The 27314-nt window shown below is 46.4% G+C and overlaps 1 protein-coding gene across 1 annotated transcript in view; it reads left to right on the top strand.

Annotated features, from left to right (window-relative positions):
- Positions 1-1473: 1473 nt before the first annotated feature.
- The window catches only part of klf7a (Kruppel like factor 7a), a 37679-nt gene continuing 11838 nt past the window's right edge, over positions 1474-27314 (top strand). Inside the window, exons 1-2 of the mRNA XM_076724095.1 lie at positions 1474-1823; positions 23580-24216. Of these exons, the coding sequence (XP_076580210.1) occupies positions 1722-1823; positions 23580-24216 (739 nt within the window). The 5' untranslated portion in view covers positions 1474-1721. The remainder of the gene's footprint in view (positions 1824-23579; positions 24217-27314) is intronic.

Below are 27314 nucleotides of genomic sequence, written 5' to 3'. Positions count from 1 at the left end.
TATTTTACACATCAGTCAGCATACTAGGACCAGAATTTTGTGCTACGCCCCAAGCTGACCGTCCTCTGCCCCGCACATGGCAGCTGTTAAAGTCTGCATTTATGTCATGTGTTTCCCTTCTGTCAGAAAGTCATGTGTCCATCCATTCCTGCTGAAAACACTGATAGCAAAATACAGAGTGCGGACCAGGATTATGGGGAAGAAGTGAGGGATACATTGGCAGAAAAGGAAGACTAGAAAGAACGAGAGAGGAGACGTAAAGAGCAAGGGGAAAGGGAAGAAAACAGGAGGCAGGAACAAGAAGCAGGAAAGGGAACGGGAGGTAGAGTGAGTTGTGTCAAATGGATAAATGTCAGCGCGAGCTTCATCGTCCGTCTGAGCTGAGCCCTCCCTCCCAAAATGCCATGCGTAAATCGCGTTGCCGGGGCCCTCGGCCAGCCTTCCCCAAGCACTGTAATGAGATTACAGACCTCTACAACACTGTGTGTGTGTGTGAGAGAGAGAGTGTGTGTGAGAGACACAGAGAGAATACTATTGAGCCTGCATGGAAGTGTACAATTTCGATGGCTTACACAGGGAGAGCGAGTAAGCGGCATTACTCACACCACCAAACAAGACATATCGAGGAAGACTGGACTACTTATTTATCATCACACACACACATACACATACACACACACGGTGGACTTTTCCTCACCCATCTTTACCTCCAGCACATGAGCCACATTGAGGAAGTGCACAGGCTGATTTCTATCATTGTGGGTCAGTATAACAACCTGCTTGTTGCCTCTTCAAGATCAACATTTTGCATAACTTTTAACCTCGGTGAACAACTTGGGAAGATGTCTCTATTAGATTACGATGCCACTGTGATATTAAAAATATATAATAAACACACTAAATCTTTATTATGCACAGTGTACACACCATACTGAATGATACAGCCTCCACAGGAATACTGCCGCAGCATTATGGTGATATTATGGGAGATTAAATTATCATTAAGTTTGATAAGTTTACTGTAAACTCACGATTAAAGCATATGGGTAAGTCCCTGTGCAGGAATATATTTTTCCTATAGTCTTGTGCCTTATCCTGCATGTCATTATGATTAAATATTTATTTGGTGGAACAATATAGCAGCCAATTAATATTGTTTCCAGCTCCTGTTTGTGAGCACATGATGTTTACACCACGGCTTCTCCTCTCAGACTAGCCTTTTAGACCTTCTTCCAAATCTAATATACCCATCCATAAATAGCTCACCTATTGAGCCCATATTTGGCATGAGCGACGTGGCACTGGAGCCAATCGCGCCCGCTTGATCTCCCTAACCCCGCCTCTCCATGGTCCGCCGCCGCTCGAATAACTCCTCAACCGCCCATTCGCCTTAAATGGGCAATCTGAGGGGCTGATTGACAAACCAAACAACGCCCCTTCGTTTACCAAGCCACTCCCACCCCTTGGCTCCCCATCAGTGTCTAGTTTGGCAACACGGATACGCATGGAGCCTCCATCACCTCCAGTCTCTTTTACGCACCGAGTCCGATAATGCGCGCAGGTACACGGACGCTAATCGCCACATTTCCAGCCGCTGCACTGAGCAATTAATCTCCTTTTACGGACTAATATGAAAGAAGTGGATGTAGAGGTCTGACACAGCCAAGAAAGGAGGCACATTTCTTGTGGATCGTTCTTGTTTTCCATCACCGAACGTCAGCATGGATGTCTTGGCGAACCACAGTATCTTTCAGGAACTTCAGCTCGTTCACGACACCGGCTACTTCTCTGCCATGCCCTCGCTGGAGGAAAACTGGCAGCAGGTACGTGTCAACTTTACATTCAAGCCAGCGCGCATCCTTCCATTACAGAGCTTTAACCGCGCAGCCCCGCTCCCTGATGGGATCACATGCGCTCGAGAAGCAGGCGTCAACTTTTCCACGAAGCGTGGATGTGTGTAGTTCGGGGAGAAATGAGGAGATGAAATGCTTTATATTACTCATATGTCTGACAGTTTTCCGAGAGATGGCAAAGTGGATAAGATGTGAACGCACGCCGGCGCGTAATAAAGCTGTCAAATGCGATTTGGGAAGATGAAGATCTGGACCCCATAATAAGGACTAAATTGCTCGTGAATAATACATCTGCATCCCTTTAGATTACTGAGTTGTGAGCCCCCCCGCCCCCATGAAGAGAAGTCCCCTCTCTTATCCATAATAGATTTCCTAACATGTCTGGCTTTGTACCATCTTTAAATGCAGTGGTGGAAAAAAAATGTGCGAAGGCAGTGCAGGAAAAGAATAACTGTCATCCTGCATAGTCGCTCGCTCGTTTCTCCCCCGCCTCACACTCTTCCTCCATCCAAGTTCAGTGGATGAATGTGGAGAGATAAGCACGGGGATCCACGCGGCCACATGGTGATGGATGCGAGGGGAGACGCGCCGGCACTTTAAACGGCCATTACTGCTCTTATGTTCCTCACACACTATATCACACATCTCTTTTCTGTTGGTATCAACCCAGGATTCCATACTGGGAAGGTTATTATCATGTGTGCCTATGTGTGTGTTTGTCTCTGTGGATTTTCCAATGCACCTAATACTTGCAGAAATATTGTTTTTTTTATTTTCTTCTTTTACATTTTCTTGCGTAAAATTGCTTCAAAACTGTACTTTCCTGAGCCTGATCTCCTGTTTTTCCTCCACAGCCTCAATTTAGTTGCACCTTTCATGCACATGAGAACCATCTTTTCCTAAACAACCCCTCATTTTCTGCATCTAAGGGCCATGCAGCCATCAGCCCACCTACACTGGCTGCTGCTGCTGCTTGTGATGATGATGATGCTTTCCATGCTGCACTTGGCTGACCGGGGGGACAAAAAATCATTGCATGGAAATTTGATTCCGGTATTGTTCATGCAATAGGAGCTTCAGCTTTTCCCCACTTCTCTGCTCCATGCGTGAGGGAGGGAGGAGGAGTGACAGAGGGAGAGGGAGAGAGGGAAACCGGTGCGTGACCGCGGATCCATTCGTTGTGGCCAAGCAGCCTAATTGGCATCCTACTGTTAGCTACCGACGCATCTTTTCATAACAAGTCTCCAACTCCCTGCCTTCACTGTCACTGGATTTTAAATTGCAAGGGCCTACGTGCACCATATGCAGTGCATGTCTCTCCCTGTTTCTCACCCACAGTCTGCATATCAAAATCAATACCTAATGCAAATGGAAGAGAGAGAGAGAGAGAGAGAGAGAGAGAGAGAGAGCTGCATGTGGAGGCAAAAGGCATGGGAAGGCTCTTATCTGTGCACAATGGAAATGTCAGTTTTCTTCGACTGTCTGCAGCCTGTTCTCCTCCAGACAACGTCCATTTTGGAATTAAAGAAAATCATCAAGACATGTAACCGTCACCGCCTCTTAAATACAGAGCATCCAGTTTCAGATACCTGCTCTCGTGGAGCAGCTGCATAGGGTGCATTCTGCTATTACTTTGCATGAGAAAAGGCAATTTTTACATGTTTGATGCCTGAATTTACAGATTAACCTGGCTTCCATATGATAGAAATTGACTGACTTTTCAGAAATGACATGTCACAGGTTTCTTTCCTGGTAGAATCTATAGATCTACTTCAGCAGAGATCTAAGATGACATGCTTCTTGCAGCTTTTGCTACTTAAAAAAATGTAGATTTCATTTCATTTTCATAACAAAAAGATATATTTTGTGCCCTGATTCTGATTCAAAATAGTAATTAAAGAAATCCCTAAAAAGTGGAACAATGTATCACACATAGTTTAAAAACACTTTATCTTCCAATTTGCAGGCTTTTACTCACAGCACTTGGAGTCTTGTGTACCATTATGAATCATTGGAGTAAATATCAAAGACGTGTTTTTGGAAAACAACCCTTATTTGGGATAAGAAGATTGCATTGTGCCAGTGTGAGCACAAGGATTATGACTTGCCCCACACTTTGAAAGCCCCTCTCCCCACACAGCACAGGGATGCTCTTGGCAAAGCGAGACTTGTGTTCATTGTAGCAACATGAAGATGCCACCAAGCCCCCCTGAATACATGAATTATGAGCTGTGGCTCTCCTTAAAAGCTCTCCAGTCGAGGCCTGCTGTTTGAGCAATTCCCTCTGTATTCCGGGCACAATTTAGAATTTGATGCTTTTATGGGGTCTGATGGTGAGATAGGAGGCCGTTGTAGTCGGCCCCTAAATGGCTCCCTGAGATGCGATGGCAAGAATGATGACTGTGTCCCCTGTTGGTATCTGTGAGGCATGATTCAGGCGGTTATAGGGGGATGGGGAGTAGAAAAGGAGGAAAGTGTTTTGGAGGTCTATGTTAGAGGCTGCTATTTGTTCCATTATTGTACCAAATTGTGCCAAACTGAACGGTGCTGTCTCGCTTCCAAATCCCAATACAGTCGGCTGTTCTGAGTTGGAACAAACTGCAGGCCTGAGCTGGATTTGGAACAAACAGAGCTGGTCATAGCTCACTCATTATATGTGGAACCCAGTTCCCCTCAAAGCAAAGTGTACATGTGCTATTTTGCATCTTTGTACCAACAGAAATTGCTTGTTATCTAGCTTGCAATTTCCAGCGCTTGTTATGCTGTTTTGTAAACTGTCTTTCGCTCTGATAAAGCCTCGTTTGGCTTCACTGTCACACATTAATCAGCATCTTTGGAGTGTTAGGATGCTAAAACATAAAAGAAAACATTTAGATTGAATTTCAAGCTGATATGATAGATTTTTCAAGCGCCTTCAGCCTCCTCATCCGCAGCACTTGACCCTGATGGGTAGGACGTAACAGGACACCACAAATGGCTGTCTGTCATTGACCTCAGGACACACTCCATACCCTCCAACACATATATTATCCCTCAGGGGCTCAACACACACACACACACACACACACACACACACACACACACACACACACACACACACACACACACACACACGTAGACTGAGTGCCTGATGTCTACTCAAGTGAAATGTCTGTATGTTGCTGCACAGTGCATTATGGGCTTCTATATGTGGATGTGGCCAGATTGCATGTGGCATCAGGGTTTCTAAATATGGAAGGAGTAGCAGGGCTCTCCGACGCGACCTCCATATGCAAGCCCGCGTGCTCAGATGCATCCACTCACAGTCCATCCACTTCTCGCGACTTGATAACACGCACATTTCCCAGGCAGCAGAAGCAGCAGCAGCAGCAGCTCCATCTGGGTGGGGGCGACGAGGAGCGTGGAGGTGGAGGAAGTTGCAGAGCATGCACATTCTCCCCGCTGCAGGGTTTCGCATTTCACAGTCCGGTGGGCTCGAACCCCCACAGGAGCGTCGTACACATGCAGACAGAAGAGGGTGCAGAGGCATGGTGTCCTGAGGAACAGGAGGAAGAAGTGGGGATGCAGATAAATGGAGTTATTTTGTGTTTTGGCTGAGGCCTCCGAGGGAGAAGTCGCTCCTCACTGGGCTGTTAAAGCTGTGGTCAGAGCCAGAGAGATGCATCGGCATGGTGGCCCCTCTCTCAGCCCCCTGGAGAGATCACGATGAGGATAGAGAGACTATGGATGTCCATATGCATCCATACTCTGCCGTGTGCATGTCTGCGTACGTGCACGCCGGCGCGTATGTGTCTCAGTATGTTATGTAATCCTCAGTAGGCCACAGCTGCTTTCTCACACACAGCAGGCATGCTGGGAAGCGCAGCCAACTGGCCCCCTCCTTCCTGCCTCCGTCTTCCTCCGTCCCTTGTTCCTCCATTCTCTCTTTCGCCACCTTCTTTTTTTTTTTTCCTGCTTTCCTATTATAGAATTAGCACCGTATGGATTTTTGATCTCTGCAGGGCTGTTGTGTAAGCTCAGGACTTGTGCGTTTTCCCCACGCTGTACACTGCTCAGCTCTGTTGTAGCACAGTGGCTGGCGGGTAGTCACCGAGTCACTTTTCTTTGCTTTGCAGAGCACCGGCGACGAGAGCGAGTGAGTTTAGATGCCTGAATCATGTATTTCCTGCTGAATCTAGAACACACCAACCGCTTGAAAACACACACTCCTTTCTTCTCTGTGACCTTTTACTCGCTGCTGTTTGATGTAATTTTATGCAAATTAAAATTAAATCAATCCTGTAACGGGCACAGTTCAGTATACTGCGAGCAGGAGGAGGAAGGACAAACTGGGACTTAATCTTATTTGTCTCCAAAGAGCTCCTGGTAGTGTCTTCGTTCCATGCCTGTGGCTTTATTAAAATGTCACATCAACTGTGAGTATGAGACGTGGAATTCCTGAAATCAAGTTTGGACGCTCTCCAAAGAAATATGCAGTTAATTCCCTTTTAGTTTAACTGACATCTGGTCCCATTTGAACGAAAGCCTCTCGAAATGTGATGGAAGGCAGAAAGGTAGCGCTGCAGTATCACCCCCAGACGGGACAGCAGAGCCATTCCTAATAGTTTGTTTTACTTACATGGTACACCAGCAGGCTTCTACAGCTGCAGTTAATTTCCAGACATCCTCAAAGTATCCCGACGAGCCCGTGCTGCCTCATGACGCTCAGATGTCGAATATGAAATTGATTTCTCGCAGCGTTGTTTTGCTCGCCTCTAACCCAATAGCAGTCAGAAGATCTTGGAGATGGATGCCAAGTAGAATCTATTTGACATGGCCTGGCCCGTGACGCACCGAGGCATGAAAGGAAGCCTTTGTGCACTGGTGCACAATGCAGCGTCTCTGCTGGACCCTTCTAAGTGTTTCTAGCCACAAGGTGATTACTCAATGCATCGATTCCAGGAAAAGATGCATGTCTGTTTACGGGGTTTCGGGGGTTGGGGGGGGGGGGGGCGGTGCGTGGAATTTTTGCTACTTTAAGTAAGATTTACAGGATGTTGTGTGGAGATTAGGATGCCATTTCTGTGCATCCACACGTCCTCACATGCAGGTGCACAGGTTTGTGTGTGTTGTGTAATGAGTTGTGCGAGTGACCCCCTGACCCAGTGACATCCATTCTGTCATAAGAGCACTTAGTGAACTCTGCCACCTCTGTCTCATCACTCAGGCAGCTGAGAGGCGATTGCCAGCGATAGGTGCCTGCTACTGCTTTATGGGCGCTGATGAAAAGGTTGGAGGCGCTGATGAAAGAGAGGACGGCAGAGGAAGTATTCATTTGTCTGACGCTCTGGTGACTGGTCCGTCAGAGATAGAGGGAGTGGGGTGAGAGGCGGAGGAGGCAGTGCAGGGTGGGGGGGGGGGGGGGGCGGGGGCAGCGAGGGAGGGATGCGAAGGAAGGGGGTAGTGAGAGGGAGCGTGGTGAACAAGCACATCTTTATGTATGCCTTCCGTCTGCAAAACGCTCTGCCACCCCAGGTTTGATTAACAGTGAGAAGAGGAGCCAGTCATTTTTTTCGTCTCACACCAGCACACATGGCTTGGCAATGACTTTCACATCATTTGAGGCGAAATCGGGAAGCCGTTACAGCACCTTACAGTGATCCGACATGCTTCGCTGCTGCCATCCGGCTTGGCAACCGCAGGGAGAAAAGAGAAAGGAAGAGAAGTCTCAGGCACTCGTTTTATGCTCTGGAATCACCACCGACTTGCTCTCTCCCTCCCTCTGTATCTCATGACTCTCTTGCTCTGTTTTTCTTTGACAAATTCTGAGAAGACGAAGTCACAGCTGCCTTGTTTGATTTGCCCTGCTCTAACCCCCATTTAAAGTCAGTCTCTCTGCAAAAAGTTGAACTCTGGAGAGTTATGCAATCAAAATTTGGCACAATGCTGAATAAAAGCCCTTCTACACAAAGCGTGACGCAAATAAACGGCATGAAACTGCTGGTGGAATCGCTGCACCAAAAGTATTTACATTTATCGCAACGCAAATTTCAGACCACCCCACTCGTTTTTTCAAAGGCATCCTTCCTCGTTTACATTTATCTTGTAAATAATAGGCTTAAAGGAATAGTTTGACATTTTGGGAAAGACACTTATTCCCTTTCTTGCTGAGAGTTTACCAGTTTCATTTCTGTCCTTTAAACATGATGGTAAAAGGTTTGCTTAGCTTAGCATAAGGACTGGAAGCAGGGGGAAACAGCTAGCATGGCTCTGTCCAAAGGTCAACAAATCCAACAAACAGCACGTGTAACTTGCACTTGCCCCCTGGTTTGTTGAATTTTGGCAAAAAAAAGTGTAATACCGGCAGTGTGTCACTTCACACCGCCTGAGCAAGAAATAGCATTTTTCATTGTGGATGTGCAAGTACCTGTTGTGCTCTGATTTAGCTTGGTCTGGAGAGCTCATAAAGTATCTGACTGTGTTTTTTATGATCTTTATCTTCCGTCAGAGGCAAACAATAAGGTGATGTGATTCATCATTGCAGCTAATATAGCTCTTGGCACTGACTGCATCTTATTAGAATGAGACTTTACCTTGTGTGTCTATTCTTTTATTCCGTAATGTTTTTTAAATGGCGTGAAATAATTGCCATGAATCACTCCATGCAAGTATGTAAAGGCATCAAGTGATAGTCGGTTGCCTTGGTTACTTCCTCTCTGTCTTCCCACTTGGCCCACGATGCGTTTAATCTTCCAGCCTGCTCACATATTTGTAAATCCACTGGCTTTGATAATGGCCACACATTCGCGCTATGTCCAGGCATTTTATAGCCATCATTGGCTGTGACATACCAAGCGTTACATCCCATCTTACTGCCTACCTGTTGCTAGGCAGCCTTGGCAAGCAGGAGGACCTGCTTTGGCCTATTTGTTTGTTTAGCTGTCAGTCTGGGAGGCTAATCCCACCCCGAGGGACTCTTAGCCATCCAGAAACCAGAGATCCAGCCATGTGGACCATCTCTCTCCAAAGACTGAGCGAGAGAGAAAGGGGGAGAAGGAGACGGAAGGCGGAGAGAGACAAGGGCAATTTGCCCTGAGTAAACACCACTGCTTGTTGTTGTCATCTGAAGCCAGTCATCAATCACGGCTCTAAGCTCTTGGTGGTGACAGCCGCAAGGACGCGCCACGCTCTGGATAGTTGATAAAGCAACACAGTCATTGGCGAAGATCACAGCTGAGTCTCCAATGCAGGCCTTGTTGACTTTTTAGCAGAGTGTGCTTTTGTAGCAGTCTTTTAAAAGCTTGTTATCGTGGCTTGAGGTTCCATTCAGGGGGTCACAGAGTTCAGTGAAGACGTAACAATGCCAGTTATCGGCTTCGAGAAGGGGTGTGTGCTCGACTCTTAGCTGTGTTATGTAAGCGACAGTGCAAGCGAGTTTGTGTGCCTTTGCGAGTGTCTGTGGAGTCACGTGTGTGTGTGCGCGCTTTGCATGCCGGCCTCAACGCTCAGCTGCGGTCGCCCGACATGCAAAGCCAGTGGTGTTTTTCCACCTGCTGCGGCTCGCTGCTTCAAAGCTGTCCGCCTGGTTGGCCAGTGTGCCAGGACCTTTTACCTCCTTCCGTATCTTCCATCCATCCATCCATCCATCCATCTATCCATCTATCCATCCATCCATCTCTTCTCCAAACGTTCCTCATCACTCTTTCCTGCCTTCATCTCTGTGCATTTCTGTCTCCTCCTCCTCTTTTTTTAATCATCACATTCTCATTGTTTGGCGTTCTTTTCTCTGCTTTTAATTCATTTACATGCAGGTTGATATAATGTACTGTTGCAACTGATGAAATACTACAGAGTAAGTTTTTAGTGGTAATTTGGTGAAAGATTTTGTTTTTGGCAATTAGTGCAATCTGAGCACAGTATTAACAAAAATCCATTAGATTAATTAAATTTTCAGGACAAGGCCAGAAAATAATGTCGTAAAACAGGAGCCACCTTAGTTGATACTGTACTTCAATTGTGTAATTAATAAAATTCTGGAGGTTTCTGGGGCTCCTTGGAGGTCTGTGGCGCAGTGGGACAGTTGCCTACTTTGCTCATTTGCTAATTCAGCTGTGGATGATGGATGTACTTGGTCATGTTTTTCATGTTTTTATAACAAATTGCTTTTTCTTTTGGTCCAAAAAATACACATGTACTACTTCCTCAGATACATTTGCCATGAGATCAAGCTTTAATCTCGATCTCATGGTAATTGTATTTCAAACCAGGGGTGAGGACTCACATGGGCAGTCGGAAACAGATAAAGGATGTTTCCCATTGTCAGCAGCTGATGCTAAATTCACTGGAAGATTAAACTGGGTCCTAAATTACCCTAAAGACACTGGTATCTCCAGCCAACTGGGTACGTCATGTAGTTTCAGTCATCCCAAGCCCCTGCGGGGCTAAGTTGTCTGAATAAGATACGACTTGTATCCTCAAAAGCAGGCAGATTCAGCTTGAATTGGGATTAGCCTATATGTCAAAGCCTGAAAGCGCAATTTTTCACAAGGAAAAATATTATTTTGACACGCAGCCTTGAAAAAAAAAGGGCTGTATAAGTGTCAAAGTAGACAGACAGAGGGGGTGAGAAGATTTTGCACCCTGCTTAACTCCTCGAATGGCCTGGGAAGTGCCCTTCTGTGATTTAATGAGACCTGTGGGAAGAGCCATTCATCAGCGTGACAGCGTACCTCTGTTTCCCATTGTTCTGCTCTGGTATGTGAGGAGAGCAGTGTGTGTTTTAGCCTTAATGATGGGCTGGCAACCCTTTGATTAGATGAATTTCCTGGTGCTAATTAAGATTTGGGCTGCCAAAAGGCATCTGTGTTTCTGCCTTCCTCTCTCTCGCCGTGTATGTACAGTACTTGCATGTCAGTGTGTGTGAGCAGCTTTGCAGCGGTGGTGGATTTGATGTCCTGCTCTAAACTGGGAGCTTTGGTGGTGTCTTGTGGGCTGACATGAGCACAGGGCCTTGGGCAAAGACAATGGGCCATTTCGGACAGCTCTGGATGCAGCTGTTGCAAAGAGGAGGTTAAAGATGGTCATCTCTGCATAAAATGTGCCTGAAAATTACAATTTTTTTTTGCATATTTCTCATATAAATCAACTTGTGGCAGGTTCGATTAAAAATCATGAAAATATCAGCGGTATTTTTAGAGAATACCTGAAATAAGTTGAAATATTCTACTAGAATCTCGACTTTAAGGACAGATTTTTGCCTTGACTGCAGAAATCTGCATTCAAATCTGTAAGCATCTGTATTATTTGCATGTGTGTTATCACTCTTAAAACCCAGCCAAGTTAAACTTTATTGACTAGAACTTATGCCAGTCAGAGTGTCTCCATCTATTCCTCTCCTCACATTAAGCGCAATAAATTCTGTTATTGAAAAATCAATAAAAAAAAAAAAAAACTATCCATATGGGGATCTGTGATACAAATCTCAGCAAACAGCAGTTTGTGATTTAAAAACATTCGAGGACCCCTGATGTAGATGTTTTTCCCATCTTTTAACTAAACTGATGGTGTCACATAAATGTTTCACTACCCAATTCCCCCTTGCGTACTTTCAGGGAAAAGAATTTGATAACTTATGCTTACAAGAACGAAGGCATCCCCCGTCCTCCCCCTCAACACTCCCTTCCTCAAATTGCTCCCCGCTCGTCTCTGCGTGGCGAGACAGCACATACGTCCTGCTCGCCAGTTTACTGCCATGTGTTATTCAGTCTTTTGCCCCAGATATTATTTCATTGTAAAATGATGCCAATTAGTAAAGCCAGTCGCCGGTGGCTGTGGTCTGGCTCCTTCGTCGTTCCGGCGGGGAAAGTTATTTGGGTCGGCAGCTATTTTCAGCCTGTGATGTTGCCAGGAATACTTTAGGGAGCAGCCACTGTTTTATAAGAGAGCACATCAATAATTTTCATTGGTGTATGTGTGTACAAGCGAGACAGAGGGAGAGTTTATTGGGTTTATGTGTGTGTGTGTTTATACCTGTGTGTGCATCAAGAGGAAGAGTGTCCTTTTTCTCTTGAATATTCAGCAGAGCAGGTGGTGTGTGTGTGAGCTGTGTGTGTGTGTGTGTGTGTGTCCTCGTGCGCGCAAACACATGCACTTGTTCTTATATTGCACGTTTCACTGTACCAGTCACGAACTCCCATTAATTTAAAACACATTAATTTGCCAGGCTTTAAACTCTAACCCCTAATCTTAATGCGGCTCTTATTCTGGGCTTCAACCTTTAGCCCCGCAATCGCCCGCTCTTCCAAACTGAATGCTCAACTTGTCGGACAGCAGTCAAAGCACACACACACGCCAGCGCACACAGAGCTAAAAGCCAAAGTCAATGAGTTCCTAACACCTTTCTCAGTGCGTCTAACCGCTCTCTACCCCTCTCCGCTGAGCAGCCGCACATTGTCAGGATGAAATTGGGGTGAAAAGTCCTCGCACTCCGCTTACGCTTCCCACTGAAAAGCCAGCCGCTCGGCACAGAGGGGTGAACAGGTTCAGCCTGCCGTGCTGCCTCCGCCCATCCTCGTCCAACCTAAACTCACATACGCTCTCTCTCTCTCTCTCCACCCTATCTCTTGGAGGAGAGCCCACAGCGCTAGCGTTGGCGAAGAGACGTCTTTCAATATTTTAAGCAGCTTGGGCTAATCTTTGTCGCTCAGGTTTGTTTTGAAAGCATTGCCGTTTGAATAAAGACGGGACAGCGCCCCACCTCCTGTTTGCACGCTCTCGGATACACATAAAGTCGCCAGGATGTACACACTCTTGCGTAACCGCACAGACTCCCCGCAAACACACACTCCCGACACGTCTGCGACCCTGAGCTAATCCACCTTGGCCTTGTGAGACTGTGCCACTGACCTGCTTTCGCTGCTCATGCTTGTTTTCTCGCCACTTCAAACCCAGCAACCCCCCCCCCTTCGATTCTTAGCTAACCCTGAGGTTTGGTGCTGTAATGACTGACAAAGCCTGAAACTGTGGCCCTAACAGACAAGTGGAGGGTTACACAACATCTGCACAGACAGGACAAGCAGCTCAAAACAGAGGTGGCTTCTTATTTAGCTGCTGAGGAGCATGGAAGAATGAACCATTTTGGCTCTTATCGGTGCGGGCATGGCGCCACAGTTGCACTTCACGGTTTGTGGACGTGATTGGGGTACCGAGTGGCCCTTTCAGCCTGGCACTGTATGAGGAGGAAGTAGAGTTTTTCCGCTTCACTGTTCCCTTTATCTCTCCCCTCTGTTATTTTCAGCCCTCCTCCCCTCTCTCTTTCTCTTTCGCTGCTCGCCGCTCTTTTGTTTCTCCGTGCCTTTTCCAGCCAAGGCCCCATTCTCTTGCCCCATCATTGTGTGCGGTAATGAAGATTAGCCAGCCTGCCGCACACAATGGGGTCCCCACATCCGGAGCGCAGACTCCCCAAATCCTGCTGCAAGCTGCTAACCCCGGTGTAAGACCACTGTTGTCACCGACCCCCTCCATCCATGCACCCACACACATATGCATGCGCTGGCTCATCCATGCACGCATGCACGCAGAAACATGTCCAACGTGCACTCTGCACTCCGCCGTGTTGAAAGCAAATGGCTGAAATGTCTCCTGATTAGATTAGGATGGTTTTGACAGCTGAGAGGGAGCGCTTGGCGACACATACGCCGATAAACAGCAGCTCACCCAAATCCAGTTAAAGAGAGACAGAGTTCCCCTCCCCAGCGAGTGCAACACGGCTCCAGTCCTTAGGATTATACCCCCTCCACCCCCTCCTCTCTTCTCCTCACTCCATCCTCCATGCCCTGCTATTCTCCTCTTCTCCCCGATCTCATCCTCCTCTCCATCATTCATCTTCTTCAGTCTCAAGATGCGCCTTCTCCTCTCCTCTCCTCTCTCCTCTCCTCTCCCTCTCTATCCTATTTCACCCTCACCTCTCCTATCCTCAGCTTAATACCAGAACAAAGACATTTTCCACACTTTGTCACAAGCTATTTAGATGGAGCAGAAGAGGTCTTTATATTCAGTACACTTGTTGTATCCTGAGCTTAAGACCTCCTAATAATGTCTGTATCGCTCTCAAGGTCGGCAGATCTCTGCGAGTTCAATCTGTTTACTTGTCGAGCTACTTTCAGCATTTAGACGATACACGCGTAGCTTTGTCCTAGTGGAAAGGTGGATTATCCAAACGTGACAGCGGCTTTTTATTGTCTGACAAAAACACAGGAGCAAACGTGTGCACCGATGTATGGATGTAAAATATAACTAATGAGAGGAATGGTTCCCCATTTTTGGAGAACACCTTTGAGATGACACCACTGCCGTATCTGTCTTTGAAGCTAGAGCCAGGAGATGCGAGCTTAGCTTAGCACAAGGTCTGGAAAAGGGGGAAAGAGCTAGCCTGGCTCCGGAAAGTGGTAGCAAAATCGGCCTACCAGCACCTCTAAAGCTCACTAATCAACACGTTATATCCTGTTTGTTTAATCCGTAGTCATGGTTTAATGGGCATGTGCTGGACTAATTCCTGGCCAGGAGCAGTGACATCCTGCAGGCTGTGCTGGTGTCCTGGTAATCTCACAGTGACAAAACAAGACACCAAAGAAAGCGAATATTTCCCCAAATTTCTGGTGAAAAATATCCACAAAAGTAGCATATCCACTCGTTTGGTGAGCAAGAACCAGTGAACTTGTGCGTTTTTGTCATTTTTCTGGTAGTCGATCATTAAAAATAAATGCAGTCATTGAGATTGAATCATTTATTTATTTATTTGTGGACCTTATGGCGATTTTGTCTTTATGACTCGTCTAAAGTACTTTTTCTTTAAACATTTTGTGGGAGTTGTTCAATCTGCATCCATGTTGTGTTATGGGAAGATGGAGGGATTGTCTCTAGTGTCTGGGATGATGTGGATGTGTGTTTTCTGTTGTGTCTGCTCGGAGAAAGCAATGGGAAATGTCTTTCTGCTCCATTAAGCAGAGGTCACCAGGTTTTTTTGTGCTCTGAGTGCTCCATCATTGTTGCTTCCCCCCGCTAGATGAAAGGTGCTTTGAAGATCCCCCATCACACACAAACACACATCCGCATGTCGCGTAAACCTCCAGTGAACGACGGCTTAGTGAGATGTCTTACCTCAAAAACGAGCAAAACTGAACCGAGCTTTGCTCCGATTCTGCAGAAGATTGAATTCCCATGTCCAAGAACAATGTGCTAAAGACCGCACGTTGAATTAAAATGACAGCTTTAGCGCCTAAAATGTAAATCTAAGCATTAGGTCCAGCAAAACAAAATTCAATTTGCTGCCTGAATACTGTCTCAAGTGCCCAAGTGTCTATTAGCGCACCCATCCAAACAAAAACCTGACTGTGTGTAAAGGAGGTGTCAGGTTTACAACCAAATGTGCATTATCCCCTCAAACTCCGTCAGCAAATCGTGATTTAACAACTGGCAGTGTCTGTTATCAGCTTGAAGCCCGCACTGTGTAAAAGTGCCTCAAGGTGCTGCGTTGCCAGGCTTTGACGGAGGGTCTGACGGGGGCCCTGATTATTACTGTGAGGCTAATGTCGTCTGATAAGGCCGTGTGTGTAATTAAGCTGTTTCCGTGGCTTGTTATCTGCAGCTCGGTGAGGCTCGGCTGCCTGGAGAGATGGAGCTGTTAGTCAGTGAGGAGGAGGACTCCTGTCTCCTGTCTGTGGCTTTTCAGGCTTCACATCTTTCCCTCTGTTTTTTTTTTTCTCCTCTAAGCTGCAGGTTTTTTTTTTTTTTTTTAGCTTACACACCTGCAGGTGGGAAGACTCTGTGGCTTCACCTTTCACCCCTTCCACTCTCCTCCTAATCGGAAAACTTTCCTAATCTGAAATGTAATTCTTTGCTTGTGCATAGGCGTGTTTCTTCATCATTCACCTGTCTGCGTCTTCCTTCTTCTCTCTGGGAAGGCAGATAAATTAGCTTCGTCTCTGCCCTCTGGCTCTTTCTCTTTGTGTCTCTGCTCCCTCCGTCTCTCCTTTGCTTCGTTGCTCCGGAGCCCCGTCGGGGCATCAGGAGCTCTAAGATCCCTCCTGGCCAAACACTGCACCCCCTGCTGCTCTCTCCGTTGAGAGTAACAGGGTGAAGCAAGGGCGCTCCGCTATTCAGATCAGCGTTGAGGAAAATGAGGCGTTATCTCCCCTCCTGCTCCCAACCCTTCCCCTCCTCCTGGCCCCGTAGGCAGGTTCTCCGCTCAACTGGGATCCGCCGATGACGCCATGCTGCTCTCCAAGGAGTCTGAAATCTGGAGGCCGGAGCTCTTAGTGAGTGAACGGGAAGGAACAAAAACCCTGAAGGGCAGCTTAGAGGGGAGGGAGGGCTTTTAGGAGATTTTGCATGTGTGTGTACGGGTGGGAGGGCACTGTGTAAGTATTGCTCACTGAAGCTATAGATTACCGTCTCTGTCAGCTGCGACGGCCACCGCTGATGAGCTCCTGCGTGGTATCATTTCGTATCGATTAGGCACTGCGACGCAAACACACAAAGGCTGTTGGCGAGATGGCCGGTGCCTAGGGCCACTGGTCATTTAGCTGTCACCTCAAAGTGATGGCTTGGCCCGTCTCACCAGATCAATGGGAGACATAGGCTCTGTAACACACTACGGCAGGATAAGACATGTGCGCAGACACTCACACACACGCACTTGCACACTATTTGAAAGCCTGCTCTCTGAATAAAGTGCCTGCCCAAACTTTTCCTTCAATAAAAGTGCCAGGCGTGTTGCTGGATTACAAATAGCAATAACAAAGACGGCTGTAAACAAAGTCAGTAAAGTACAAGAATGAGTCATAAAAATGAAATCAAAAGAATAAGAAAATAAGGACACAGGCCCGGCGCCAGGATGAAGTGACTCAGGGGGCTCTTAGAAAATTGTGCGGGGGCATTTTTTTTTTTTTTTTGTAGAATAAAACCCATTGATTTAACCGTGCAGTAGGCAAAGAAAGGCTAAATAACGATAACAATAATACTGTTTCAGGACAATAAATAACGCTGTCCATGGTTCTGAAACCACGAGAAGCTGACATGTATCTCGGCCAGTAATTTAGTTGATTTGCTATTTTTCTACAGATACACAAAGCTTAAATAGAGGGAGCAAAAAGTACAACTTAGCTGGCTAAGACCCCTTAAGACCCCTCATGGCACCAGGCCCGAGTGGATAAGACAATTCCCTGGTTCATCTTGATGTGAGCCTTACCTGTGGGGTAACACGCTGATTAATTTCTCAGGATTTTAATCAGAGCTGGTCTCGCAGTGGTATTGCATTCACACCCTGTGAATCCAACAAAGGCCCTCTTATTTTCTGCGACCAATGCCAATGTGTGATTTAAATAAAAGCATGCAACAAGCAATAAACAGACTGTCAGTTAAATGTGAAACAACAAAAGAAGAGAAGCGACGCTGCGGAGAAGCCAGTGTTAACTCATGCATGACTTGAATGTTACTCACTTTTAAAATGAGTAATCAAACCCCTGCTAGATATAAAAATGGCCCGACCAAGCAATCAAAATGTCATGTTGGTGCTGAAAAGGAATCTTTTTCCAATTTGTGGGGGATGATGATGACAATCAGAAGCTGTGCAAATGTTGTTTTGCTGTGGTGAAAGCATCAGAAGTCAACACCACAAGCGCATGCAGCCACCCAAGCCATCACGGCAAAAATGCAAGGTGAGGAAGCTCCACGTGTTTCGCTCTGTGAGCAGTCATGATCTGATTTTCACGCTGCACCCTGCATTAGTCTGTGGACTTCTCGCTGAGAAGTTGGAGGTGTGCGGCCCGTCGCCTGCAGCTCTTCATCGAACAGCTCACTGTGGCTGCTCCTTCTTGTTCCATCACCCCCTGCAAGTGATGAAAATGACCGTTGTCTTGTTTCATATATGCATGATTTGGATGAAGGATAGCGGTATAAGTGCAAAGCCCACTGACAGACACATTGCATAATAAAAGTCATGTCACATTTCATCCGGTAAATGCTTTTAATGTGTGGCTGCAGCAGTGGGAAATGTTTTCTTTGCAATAAATGCAATAACTTTATACGCATTTTTTATGGGCTTGTCAAGTTTTTAATACTGCAAATACATAAATATTACCATGTTTTCACACTCTGATAGTGACTTCCTTTGAGATTATATAAATATATAAAGAGAAAATCAATAACACTCTAATGTCTGCACAGTAAGTATGAAGCTGGAGTGAGCAGCTGATTATCTTAGCTTAGCATAAAGACTGGAATCGGGGGGGAAACAGTGAGCATGGCTCCATCCAAAGGTAAGGACTCCAGCGAGTTACTGGTCCCAGCCAAGAAATAGTCTGGCAGATAACTCCCAGCAAGCTTTACACAGAGACAAGCTCCCGCTTTCCACTTGTTTCCAGTCTTTATGCTAAGCCGCTCCAACCATCTGCTGACTCATATATACCATACAGACCACACTCTTGTCATCAAAGCAAATAAAAGAAAAATTTAGCTATAATGAATCTCCTTACAGTGATTTCCAAAAGACATTTCTGTCATATTTCCTTTGACATGGCATAATGGGATCAGTTACAGAAAATAATGAAAGCATTCTTTTATTTTCATCTATAATCCTGAATGATGCAGCCCTGCAAGGAAGGTGCTGCAGGGAATCATTGGTCATCTTTTAGAAGATGTGGCAGCACCCCACCCCACCCCGCCATTTAACAATAGTGCTGCATCACCCCCTCCAGCTCAGGGCCCCCTTATAGTCGTGCCCTTTTCAACCCTGCTAGCATCAGCTCTGAATATTATTCATAGCACCTTGTCTCTATCACGGCATCTGTAAAAACTAAACACGGTTATCCTAAAATTAATGAGCCGTATCCACCCCATTACATTTATCTGTTTAGTGGTGTTTTGGGCCTTCCTTTAGGGCATTATGCATGCTCTTCTGTTCATATTTATAACCCAGGCTTTTTATTAGCGGCCTAGCGGGGTGCTAACAGTTGGGAGGCAGCCTGCACTTTGATGGTGATGGCAGGCGGCTTGGCGCGGGCCAAATGTGACGGGGAGAGAGGATCAGCTGCCAGGCCAAGGGCCCCATGGAAAGGGTGGAGAGGGCGAGGCCGAGAGGAGAAGCTGGAGGAGAGGGAGACAGAAAGACTTCTTTTTTAAACTTGAAAGTCAGAGAATGAAAATAGAAGCTAGTGAATTAAGCCTGTTTGACTTTGTGATCACCAAATTTATGGCTTTTTGCTGGAGTAAAGCAGAAACGGGGAGTAAAAAGGGCATAATTCAAGTGATTTGACCTCAGCTAAAAACTCCTGAGTCAATGTTATTCCTGTTTGACACTTCTGTGGCTGCTGACTCTTGTGGTTTTGCTATGTTTTTATGTTCAGATGTGATTTTGCATCCAGGATTTTTTCACTGATTCTTCCACAAATAGGATGAATGTGTGTTTATGAGTAGGATGATATACAGTATGTGTCCATGAGCAACACATGAATGCTTTAATGATAAATGGAACCAAAAGAAGACCTTCATTTGCACCTGGACCATACTTGCTTCTCATTTACATTTTAATCATTTCTGACTGACAGCTTCTCCCCCTTGTTGTAGAGCTGCTATTTTTATTATCCGGTACTTTCCTTTATAATGTCAACCCAAAAACTTCCCAAAAAGCATGTATTTTTTAACCACTCTTGAAGGCTGACAGTGACCCAAGCCACAGCTGAAAATTGTCACAGTAATTAGCTCTGCAGTTGGGTGTTCCCGCGCTCAACACATCAACCCTTCTTGGTTTGGCAAGGAAACTAGAAGAAACAAATGCAAATCACTTGTTAAAGAAAAATATTTAACATTTGTCGCTTCCACTTCTCAAAAGCGAGGAATTTCTGCTTTAGTCTCTCTTCTGTCGCTGAGTTTTTTTGCACTGTTGGTCAAACAAATCAAGCCATTTGAAGCTCATTAGCTGCAGCCCTGTAATGATCATACATTTTGAGGCGAGACAGCTCAATGATACCGCACAGCCAGCGGGATCATGCTAGACCTGTTCAGGAAAGCAACAGCGCTGTGCCTTGCAGCAGCGCTACTGCTTGGCCACGTGGCTGAACTCTGACCTTATTAAGGATCCCCTTTCACTCCTTACCCAGTTAGATAAGACACTACATAACCTGTGATGAGCAAAAAAAAAAAAAAAAAAGGTCTCATGGAAGACATTTTGATATGTGTGTAAAAAGCATTTAGCAGCTTCAGTTTCAGGGTTATGTTTCAGCAGGTTTTGGACCCAATAGCAGACATGCAGACGGGTAAGGATTGAATTTAATTTATTGAATGGATTATGAAGGTAGACTCTACCACCAGACTCCACCACTCTACCACTAATCAGCAGAAACAATCTGGCCTCGAGTCCTCAGCAGTCCACAGTCTGTATACTGTGCTTGATTGTGATGAGTCCCAGCTGTGCTGGAGCCACCTGGAGAACCACGCCCAGTCTCTGCCCCAAAAAAAAGGAAACATAGGAACCAAGCCACACACCTCTCTACAGTGTACAAGAAAATACTAGATATTCCCAAACCACTAAAAGGGTCCTGGTATTTTGCATGCTGTGATGGTTCAAGCGCCCCCCGCTTGAATAGAACATGTTAATGTTTTTAGCAACACCTGCGCTTTTGCAACAATGACAAGCCACAACGTCTGCTTATTGGGCTTATTGATTGATCATTGTGCCTCTGCGCTGTGCTCCCTCGTTAGAAACGTGATTGTAGTGGACACAGAAGAGTGAAGTGCTTCAGAAGAGCACTGCTGAAGCCGGTGATGGCTTGTCTTGTTGAACATATGGAGGCTTGAATCTGGGCTGAACGACTGTCCCAGGTCACCCCACCACCCAATGTAATTTCCTCCAGTTTGGAGGTGGAGGTGGGGCTGCTGGAACTGCCATTGGATTGTCTCAGCTTATCCTGGCTTGCATGAAGGAATCATCCCGAAAGCCTTTCAGGAAACGGACCCAGGCTTTATGCAGAGCCAATTGAGGTTGGCTCTCCAGATCGGCGTTTGTCCAAATAGAGCTGAAGCGGGCCATGAGCTCTCCTTTATCTTGGCTACAGTGCGATGCTTTTGGCTCTTGCATCCTTGCCTGCACACACAAGCACACGCACACGCACGCACACACACACACACACACACACACACACACGCCAAGTTGCACATTCACTTTAGGCCACGAGATCAGCAAATAGACGCGTTTTTGCATGTGCGTAGGTGTTCACACAAACGCACACACAAGAGCTGCATAATTACACACAGCGCAGCGTAATTATGCCACTCACATACACGTGCACTTGCAAAATCATGTGCACACACAGGGAAACTAGCATAATTACATGCAGCCACATACAGTATAGACACCCACACTACACACACAGGAACCACTGATCAACTGCATGACCTTCTCTCTTACAATGTTAATGTCACCACCTGGGGGATGAAGGTGGTGGAAGGGAGCGGGCGGGGAGGGGGGCTGGTCTTGGAGTGATGGGAGAAAAGAATGAGGAAGACGGATGGAGAGAAAGAGCGGCGCAATAAGCCTGTCGCACCCACAACCCCCTTCACCTGCAGCCCCTTTCATCCGTCTTACCTTGTCAAACATCCCATGTTCTGTACGCGCTCACACACGTTTGAAGCACAGTATGCATGTATGTACACACACCGCGCCGCAGCCGTCTTCCAAGCGCATCCCAGCGCATCTCTGTGTGTCGTAACCTAACATTTAGTGTGCATGAGCCCTTTTCTGTGTGTGCGCACATGCGTGTTTGTGTGCGAGGCCTGTGGCTTGCCCGCTGACAGGATCCTGTTATGCCAAATGTCACACTTCCAAAAAGGATTCACCCCCCACGGAGAAAATGAAGTCAACACCTTCCTTCGCTCTTTCTCCCTCTCCCCTCTTGCCTCCTTCACCTTGTCCCTCCATCACTCTCCTCCTCCGTCTTCTCCACCTTCCACTCAGCGCCCCCTCTCACTTATCCGCTTCTATCCTCTTTTCCGCTCCCTTGAACTATCTCTACCTCATACACACACACACACACACTCACCTTGGTTTGCCGGCCTAAGCGTTTTGCTGAACAAAGTCCCCTTTGACTGGCTGGTTTTAGTGGATAATTAGTCCTCACCTTGGGAGAGGAGGAGACGACAATGAGAAGAAAAGGAGGAGAAAAGGGGAGAGAAAATGGTGATTTTGGGGAATCGATAGGGGGTGAGGCAGAAAGAGAAGGGTAATGGCGAAAATGAGTGTGAAAGAGAGCGATGTGGGGGGCAGGAGGGCAGGTGGAGGGATTGAACGATAGCACCGGCCGCGTTCAGAGCAGCAGAGGGTTTTTTTTTGCCCCTGCACTGTATGTCTCAGGCCAGCATGCTGTTCCCTTCATCATGTCTCCATACCTTCAATATGTAATTGCGCTCTGAAAGAAAGAATAAAGGGGAAAAATCTCTTCTCATTTAATTCACGATTCGCTGGCCGCAGCCATCAAGGAACAGTAGAGACCTCTCACATACTCCATAAAAGAAGTTTTTTTTTTTCAAAGCCTTCACAGGAAAAAATAAAAACATGTAGGCGTGCAGTGGAGGGAGAAAGCACGCTGCATTATCTTCACTCCTCGCTGTAGATGTGGTCTCGAGCAGCTTTTTAATTTGATGTCAGTATGCAAATAGCAAAGACAGTCAAAAGACAACTCCAAAACCCTTTCTGTTCCTGGAAGAAGACAACTAACGGGAGAGATCACACTCCCTTAGCAACAGACACCACCCTCCAAAAAAGAAAAAAAAGTGCGGTTTTATTTTTAGAAGGTGCAAACAAGGAAAGGGGCGGGGGTTGAAAGATTGTAAATGTCTCTGATGTGTTCAGTCTGTACAACCTTATTCCTGATAATGGAACTAGCTGCTCTGTCTGTCAGTGCTTATTTACACACAAATGAAGTGGCGAGTTGCACCCACCCAGTGGAGCTGCTAGCCTCCATCTCAGCTGTCAAAACGGGTTAGTGGCTACAAGCGAAACACAACGATCCCTGGGATCAAACTGGCGCCGTCCATTCAAACATAATAGCTTCATCCTTGGACATGGAGCATCTCTTTCCCTCGCCAGCTCTCCTCTTAGAACCTTGCCGGCTTGTTGTAAAGTAATAGACTTCTCAGGATGCCAGTTCACACAAATCGGGGATGTAGCCTTTTATTTGCCCTCCATGGGGAGAGGTGTTTGGAGTAATAGGGATGAAGCAGACCATAACTACAGCTGAATAAATCTTCCTATCTTGGCTCAGTGGAAGCCGGTGCGCACATGGCTTGTCAAAGCTCTATAAAATGTTGTTTGATAGGAGTTCTGTACAGTTTAGGACTTCTCCTCCTGCGATGCACTCGCCTCGCTTTTGTTCCGCGCTACAGCGGTTGCAATCAATCAGTGTGTAATCAGCCGTCTTGCCGGAGCTGCCAGGTAATCCTGGCTGTCTTGGTGGCTATCTGTGCGTGTGTGCGTGTGACAGCTGGCAGAGCTGCTAAGTTGCCTGTGTGGGTGAGTGGATGGCACCATGCAGATTTTCTCTCCACAGCGTGTAAAGGCATATCGGATGATCTGATGGCTGTTGAAATTGTCAAGTGGGATTTGAGAGCGAGGGTGGGCATTTTCAGTGCCCAAATCCATGAACTTATCTGAATTGAGTCTAAATTGGGTCTTTTCTCCCTCTTTCTCTTTCGTAGACCTGCCTAGAATTGGAGCGTTATTTGCAGACAGAGCCCAAGCGCCTCTCAGAGCTCTTCGACCAAGACCTGGATGGCCTCTTAACTCCGGCCTACCTGAAGGAGGACGGCGAGGAGGAGCTGACAGACGCCCTGCTGCCCAGCCTGCCAAGCCTGCCCAGCCTCCCTGAGCCTCCGAGCCCACCTCCGGTGATCCTCTGCCCAACACGGAAGAATTTGCCCTCCACGGGTGCAATGAAAAGAGACCTCAAACCCAAAGGGCAGGGGCTGGAAAACATAGAAGGGACAGAAGGGGTCCACCAGGCCCAGCTGAGCGCCGTCACCTCCCTGACGCCCCCGTCGTCGCCAGAATTGGGCCGGCACCTTGTCAAACCCAACCAGACACTGACGGCATCAGCTGATGGGACGCTTACCCTGAAGCTGGTGGCCAGGAAGGTTGGGCTGAGCGCGGCTCGGCTGGTGGCAGCGCACGCACTCCCTGTGCGGATGAAGGACGAAGAGGAGGGGGCTGCGTGTGTGATTGGGGTGGGGGAGCTACCGGAGAACAAGAAGAGGATCCACCGTTGTCAATTCAACGGCTGCAGGAAGGTGTACACCAAGAGCTCCCACTTAAAGGCCCATCAGAGGACACATACAGGTGAGAATTAATCATCAGCATGTAGATAAATTAGTTTTTATAGCAGTAACTGTGCTATTAGGAGCATCAGTGAAAGAAGATGCAGTATAGTAGCAGCACTTTGTTAGCGGTGGAACATGGTTCAGTTATTTTGGGTTTACAGGCACAATAAGAGTTTACATGACCTTTTCTACAGCAGTCATTTAGCTTCAGGATTGGTTCAATGTAATTGTTTGGAATTGCCCACACAGCTCACATTAATATGCATTCATTTGTCTAAATGTGCATGCTTGTATATGGATGGAGGTTACATAGGAAACAAGGTTGCATAGTCTGTATGCAGTTTGTGAAAATGTGCGTATTAGTTGGTGCATTTTTCACATGTAATGTCAGTCAGTGAGACTTTCAGCAAGGCAGCTCTGAGGACAGCTCTCAAACCAGAGGTAGCCACTTGATACACTTGCTGGTAATGAAACTGATTGACGCTCATTGTTGGTGACAGATTCAAAAGACTCAATCCTGGAGCTAAATGACTGCTGCAGACTGAAGACGGAGCCAGAATGTCGAACTGTCTTCCTGACTTTCGATGAACACAAAATGTATCCACAAGCATGGAAGAGTCTTAAATATGTTAGTCCCCTTGGTACCACATGGAAATACAACCATGTGAGATAAAAGAGTGATAATTAAAAGAAAAATACACTTCTGTTATCCCATTTTCCTACCTAAATGCTTCTTTGAGCCAAACCAGGACGGGTCCTCCTTGTCAAGGTTCTTCTCAAGAAGGAAGGGGGGAGGGTTCAGGAGCTATAACTCTCCCACTCTTCCATCTCAATCCCAAACCACTCAGACCCCTGTCGAGGAGCTGTCCTCTGTCTGAGTAACTGCACAGTGATGGATGGATTGACCTGGATAGGCCGCCATTTCCCCAGTTTATTTCAGGCCCTCCTGTCCTCTATGCGTTCTATAAGTCTAGGTCAGTGGTTCTCAATCTGAGGTTGGAGACTGCCTGATTTGTCAAGGGTGGTAATGGGATCATTTTTAGGCTTGGAAAATAATGCTGCATTATAATCTCAGGGTGGCAGGAGGGATACCATCTGTACGCTTCTTCCAATAATGAAGGGAAAGAGAAAGCTAAACTTGCTTGCCATCTGTGTTTGCCAACATTAACTAGCAGGGTTAGGGTTCAGCGTCTCTTTAGCTTCAGGTCACACCAAGCAGTGTTTATTTGAACGGTTGGGAAGGCATCAACAATGTGTTTTGCATTCTGGTGGAAATAATTGAGCTGGGGTGGCTGAAAATGTAGGTCTTTACCTCCCTCTAAGAGAGGCGTTGGGGGTATAATGAGATGAACATGAGATCTGATAGGTGGCCTTTGCTCATCCTTAGAAGGCTTACAAAAGCAAATTAAATGTATGGTGGACTGCTTTCTTGATGTGTTTTAACCCATCAAGGTACAGCAAAGAGCGTCCATCATGCTGAATCGAGTTACAGGGACCCAGATGGGATTTTCTTGACCCCCATCATCTAGATCCCTGAACTTAATGGTTGACAGATCACCAAAGCTGTCTGATTTAGAAGCTCTGACAGGTGTGGCTATAATAAAATTAACTTGTCAGCTCCTGTATGTTAAGAATTAAGAGAAGACGCTGTATGTGTGTTGTACGTGTGATCACACTCACAGGTTTATCAGTACCACTGATGCTGTCCAGACACAATATCCATAGAAGCAAAGGGATGGATAGGAAGAGTAAAACAAATGAATCAGTACCGTCCTCACGTTGCACATTTAGTCCCAGCAACAGTTTCAAAACTTTAATCTATAATGACATAAAACAGATACATGTAAGCAACAGATTTGAGAGGCTACATTTTCGTTTGTAAAACGTCTTAAACCACTCATAGATTCATTTCTCCGACTAATCGCCTCATGGACTACATTGCTCTGTAGAGCTCAGTACGCTGGTCTACTTGAAAGAACTGAAGAAGGTCAATCTCCTGTTGGGGGTGTGAGCTAATGTGGCATCCATTCCTTCTCTATCCAGTAAATTGTTTAAAAATTGATATGATCGTGATTTAATGGCACACCGTGTTAGATATAGCATCATAAAGGGCTCAGTTTCTTGAGGAACCCCCCCCCCCCGAGCTCATCCTTGTCACTTAAGGTGCTTTAGATAAAAGCATCTACCCAAAGAACATCTGTCTCGTTATTCAAACCGGGAAGGTAGAATGACAAAGGGGGGAAATGTCGACACAAGATGACAAAAGAAAACACAAAAGCTGGAGGAAAAGGCAGAAGAAGAGGAGAGAGTGACGTGGAGTGAAACAAAGAGTAGATGAAGACAGAAGACGGGAATGGGGGAAGTACAGTAGAGCGACCCTCTTCAGAAAAAGACAGCAGTGCCACAGGCTCCCCCATTCACTGAGCCATTATCCTGACAAGTTTAAAGATGTCATTACTCAAATCCTCTTTTTCTTAGTTGTTATTTCCATAAATTACCGACGGAGAAAGGGCTACGATTTAATCTGGAATTAGACGGGCTGAGTTGAAATGACAGTGCCCTGTAGAGCTTTTTGTGAATAGGCTTATGGCAGATAAGGAATGGTACAATTAGATTTTGGGCAGGGTGAGGGAACGGGTAAAACACGACGACTGTTATTCTTTCCTCTCTCGCTCTCTCTTCCCCCCCCCCCCCCGTCCTCTCTCCTCATCTGCCTCACTTTTTCCATCTTTCTCCTCATTCCCTCCTTATTTCGCCCCGTGTCAGGCTTTTCATATCATCGCTCGGCTCTTTTCGCCACTCTCTGCCTGTGAGTTGAGCCAAGGATTTTCGGAAAATATCTCTGTGTTGCATTTGTTTTCCATAAATTAGATTTCAGGAACACACCACAGAAGTACAGCAGTAGGTTGCACCAGATCTGCTTTCAGTTCAAACGTAGTGTTGTTTAGTCATTTCTAACTTAGGACGGAGTTTACGAGCTGTTCACATTTTAAGTGTCGCCCCTGAAGACTTCCAACCAAGGCATAAGTTATGACTTAAATCTTACATGTAGCCCACAGTAGGTGCAGAGTAAAAATAGCGGTTGGCCTGGAGCATCGTTTTGAAAGGTTGAATAAC

Source organism: Chaetodon auriga, chromosome 23 (assembly GCF_051107435.1).
Source record: "Chaetodon auriga isolate fChaAug3 chromosome 23, fChaAug3.hap1, whole genome shotgun sequence".
Classification (NCBI taxonomy): Eukaryota; Metazoa; Chordata; class Actinopteri; order Chaetodontiformes; family Chaetodontidae; genus Chaetodon; species Chaetodon auriga.
Note: the sequence above shows the minus strand (reverse complement) of the source record. Positions and strands in the feature narration are given on the sequence as shown.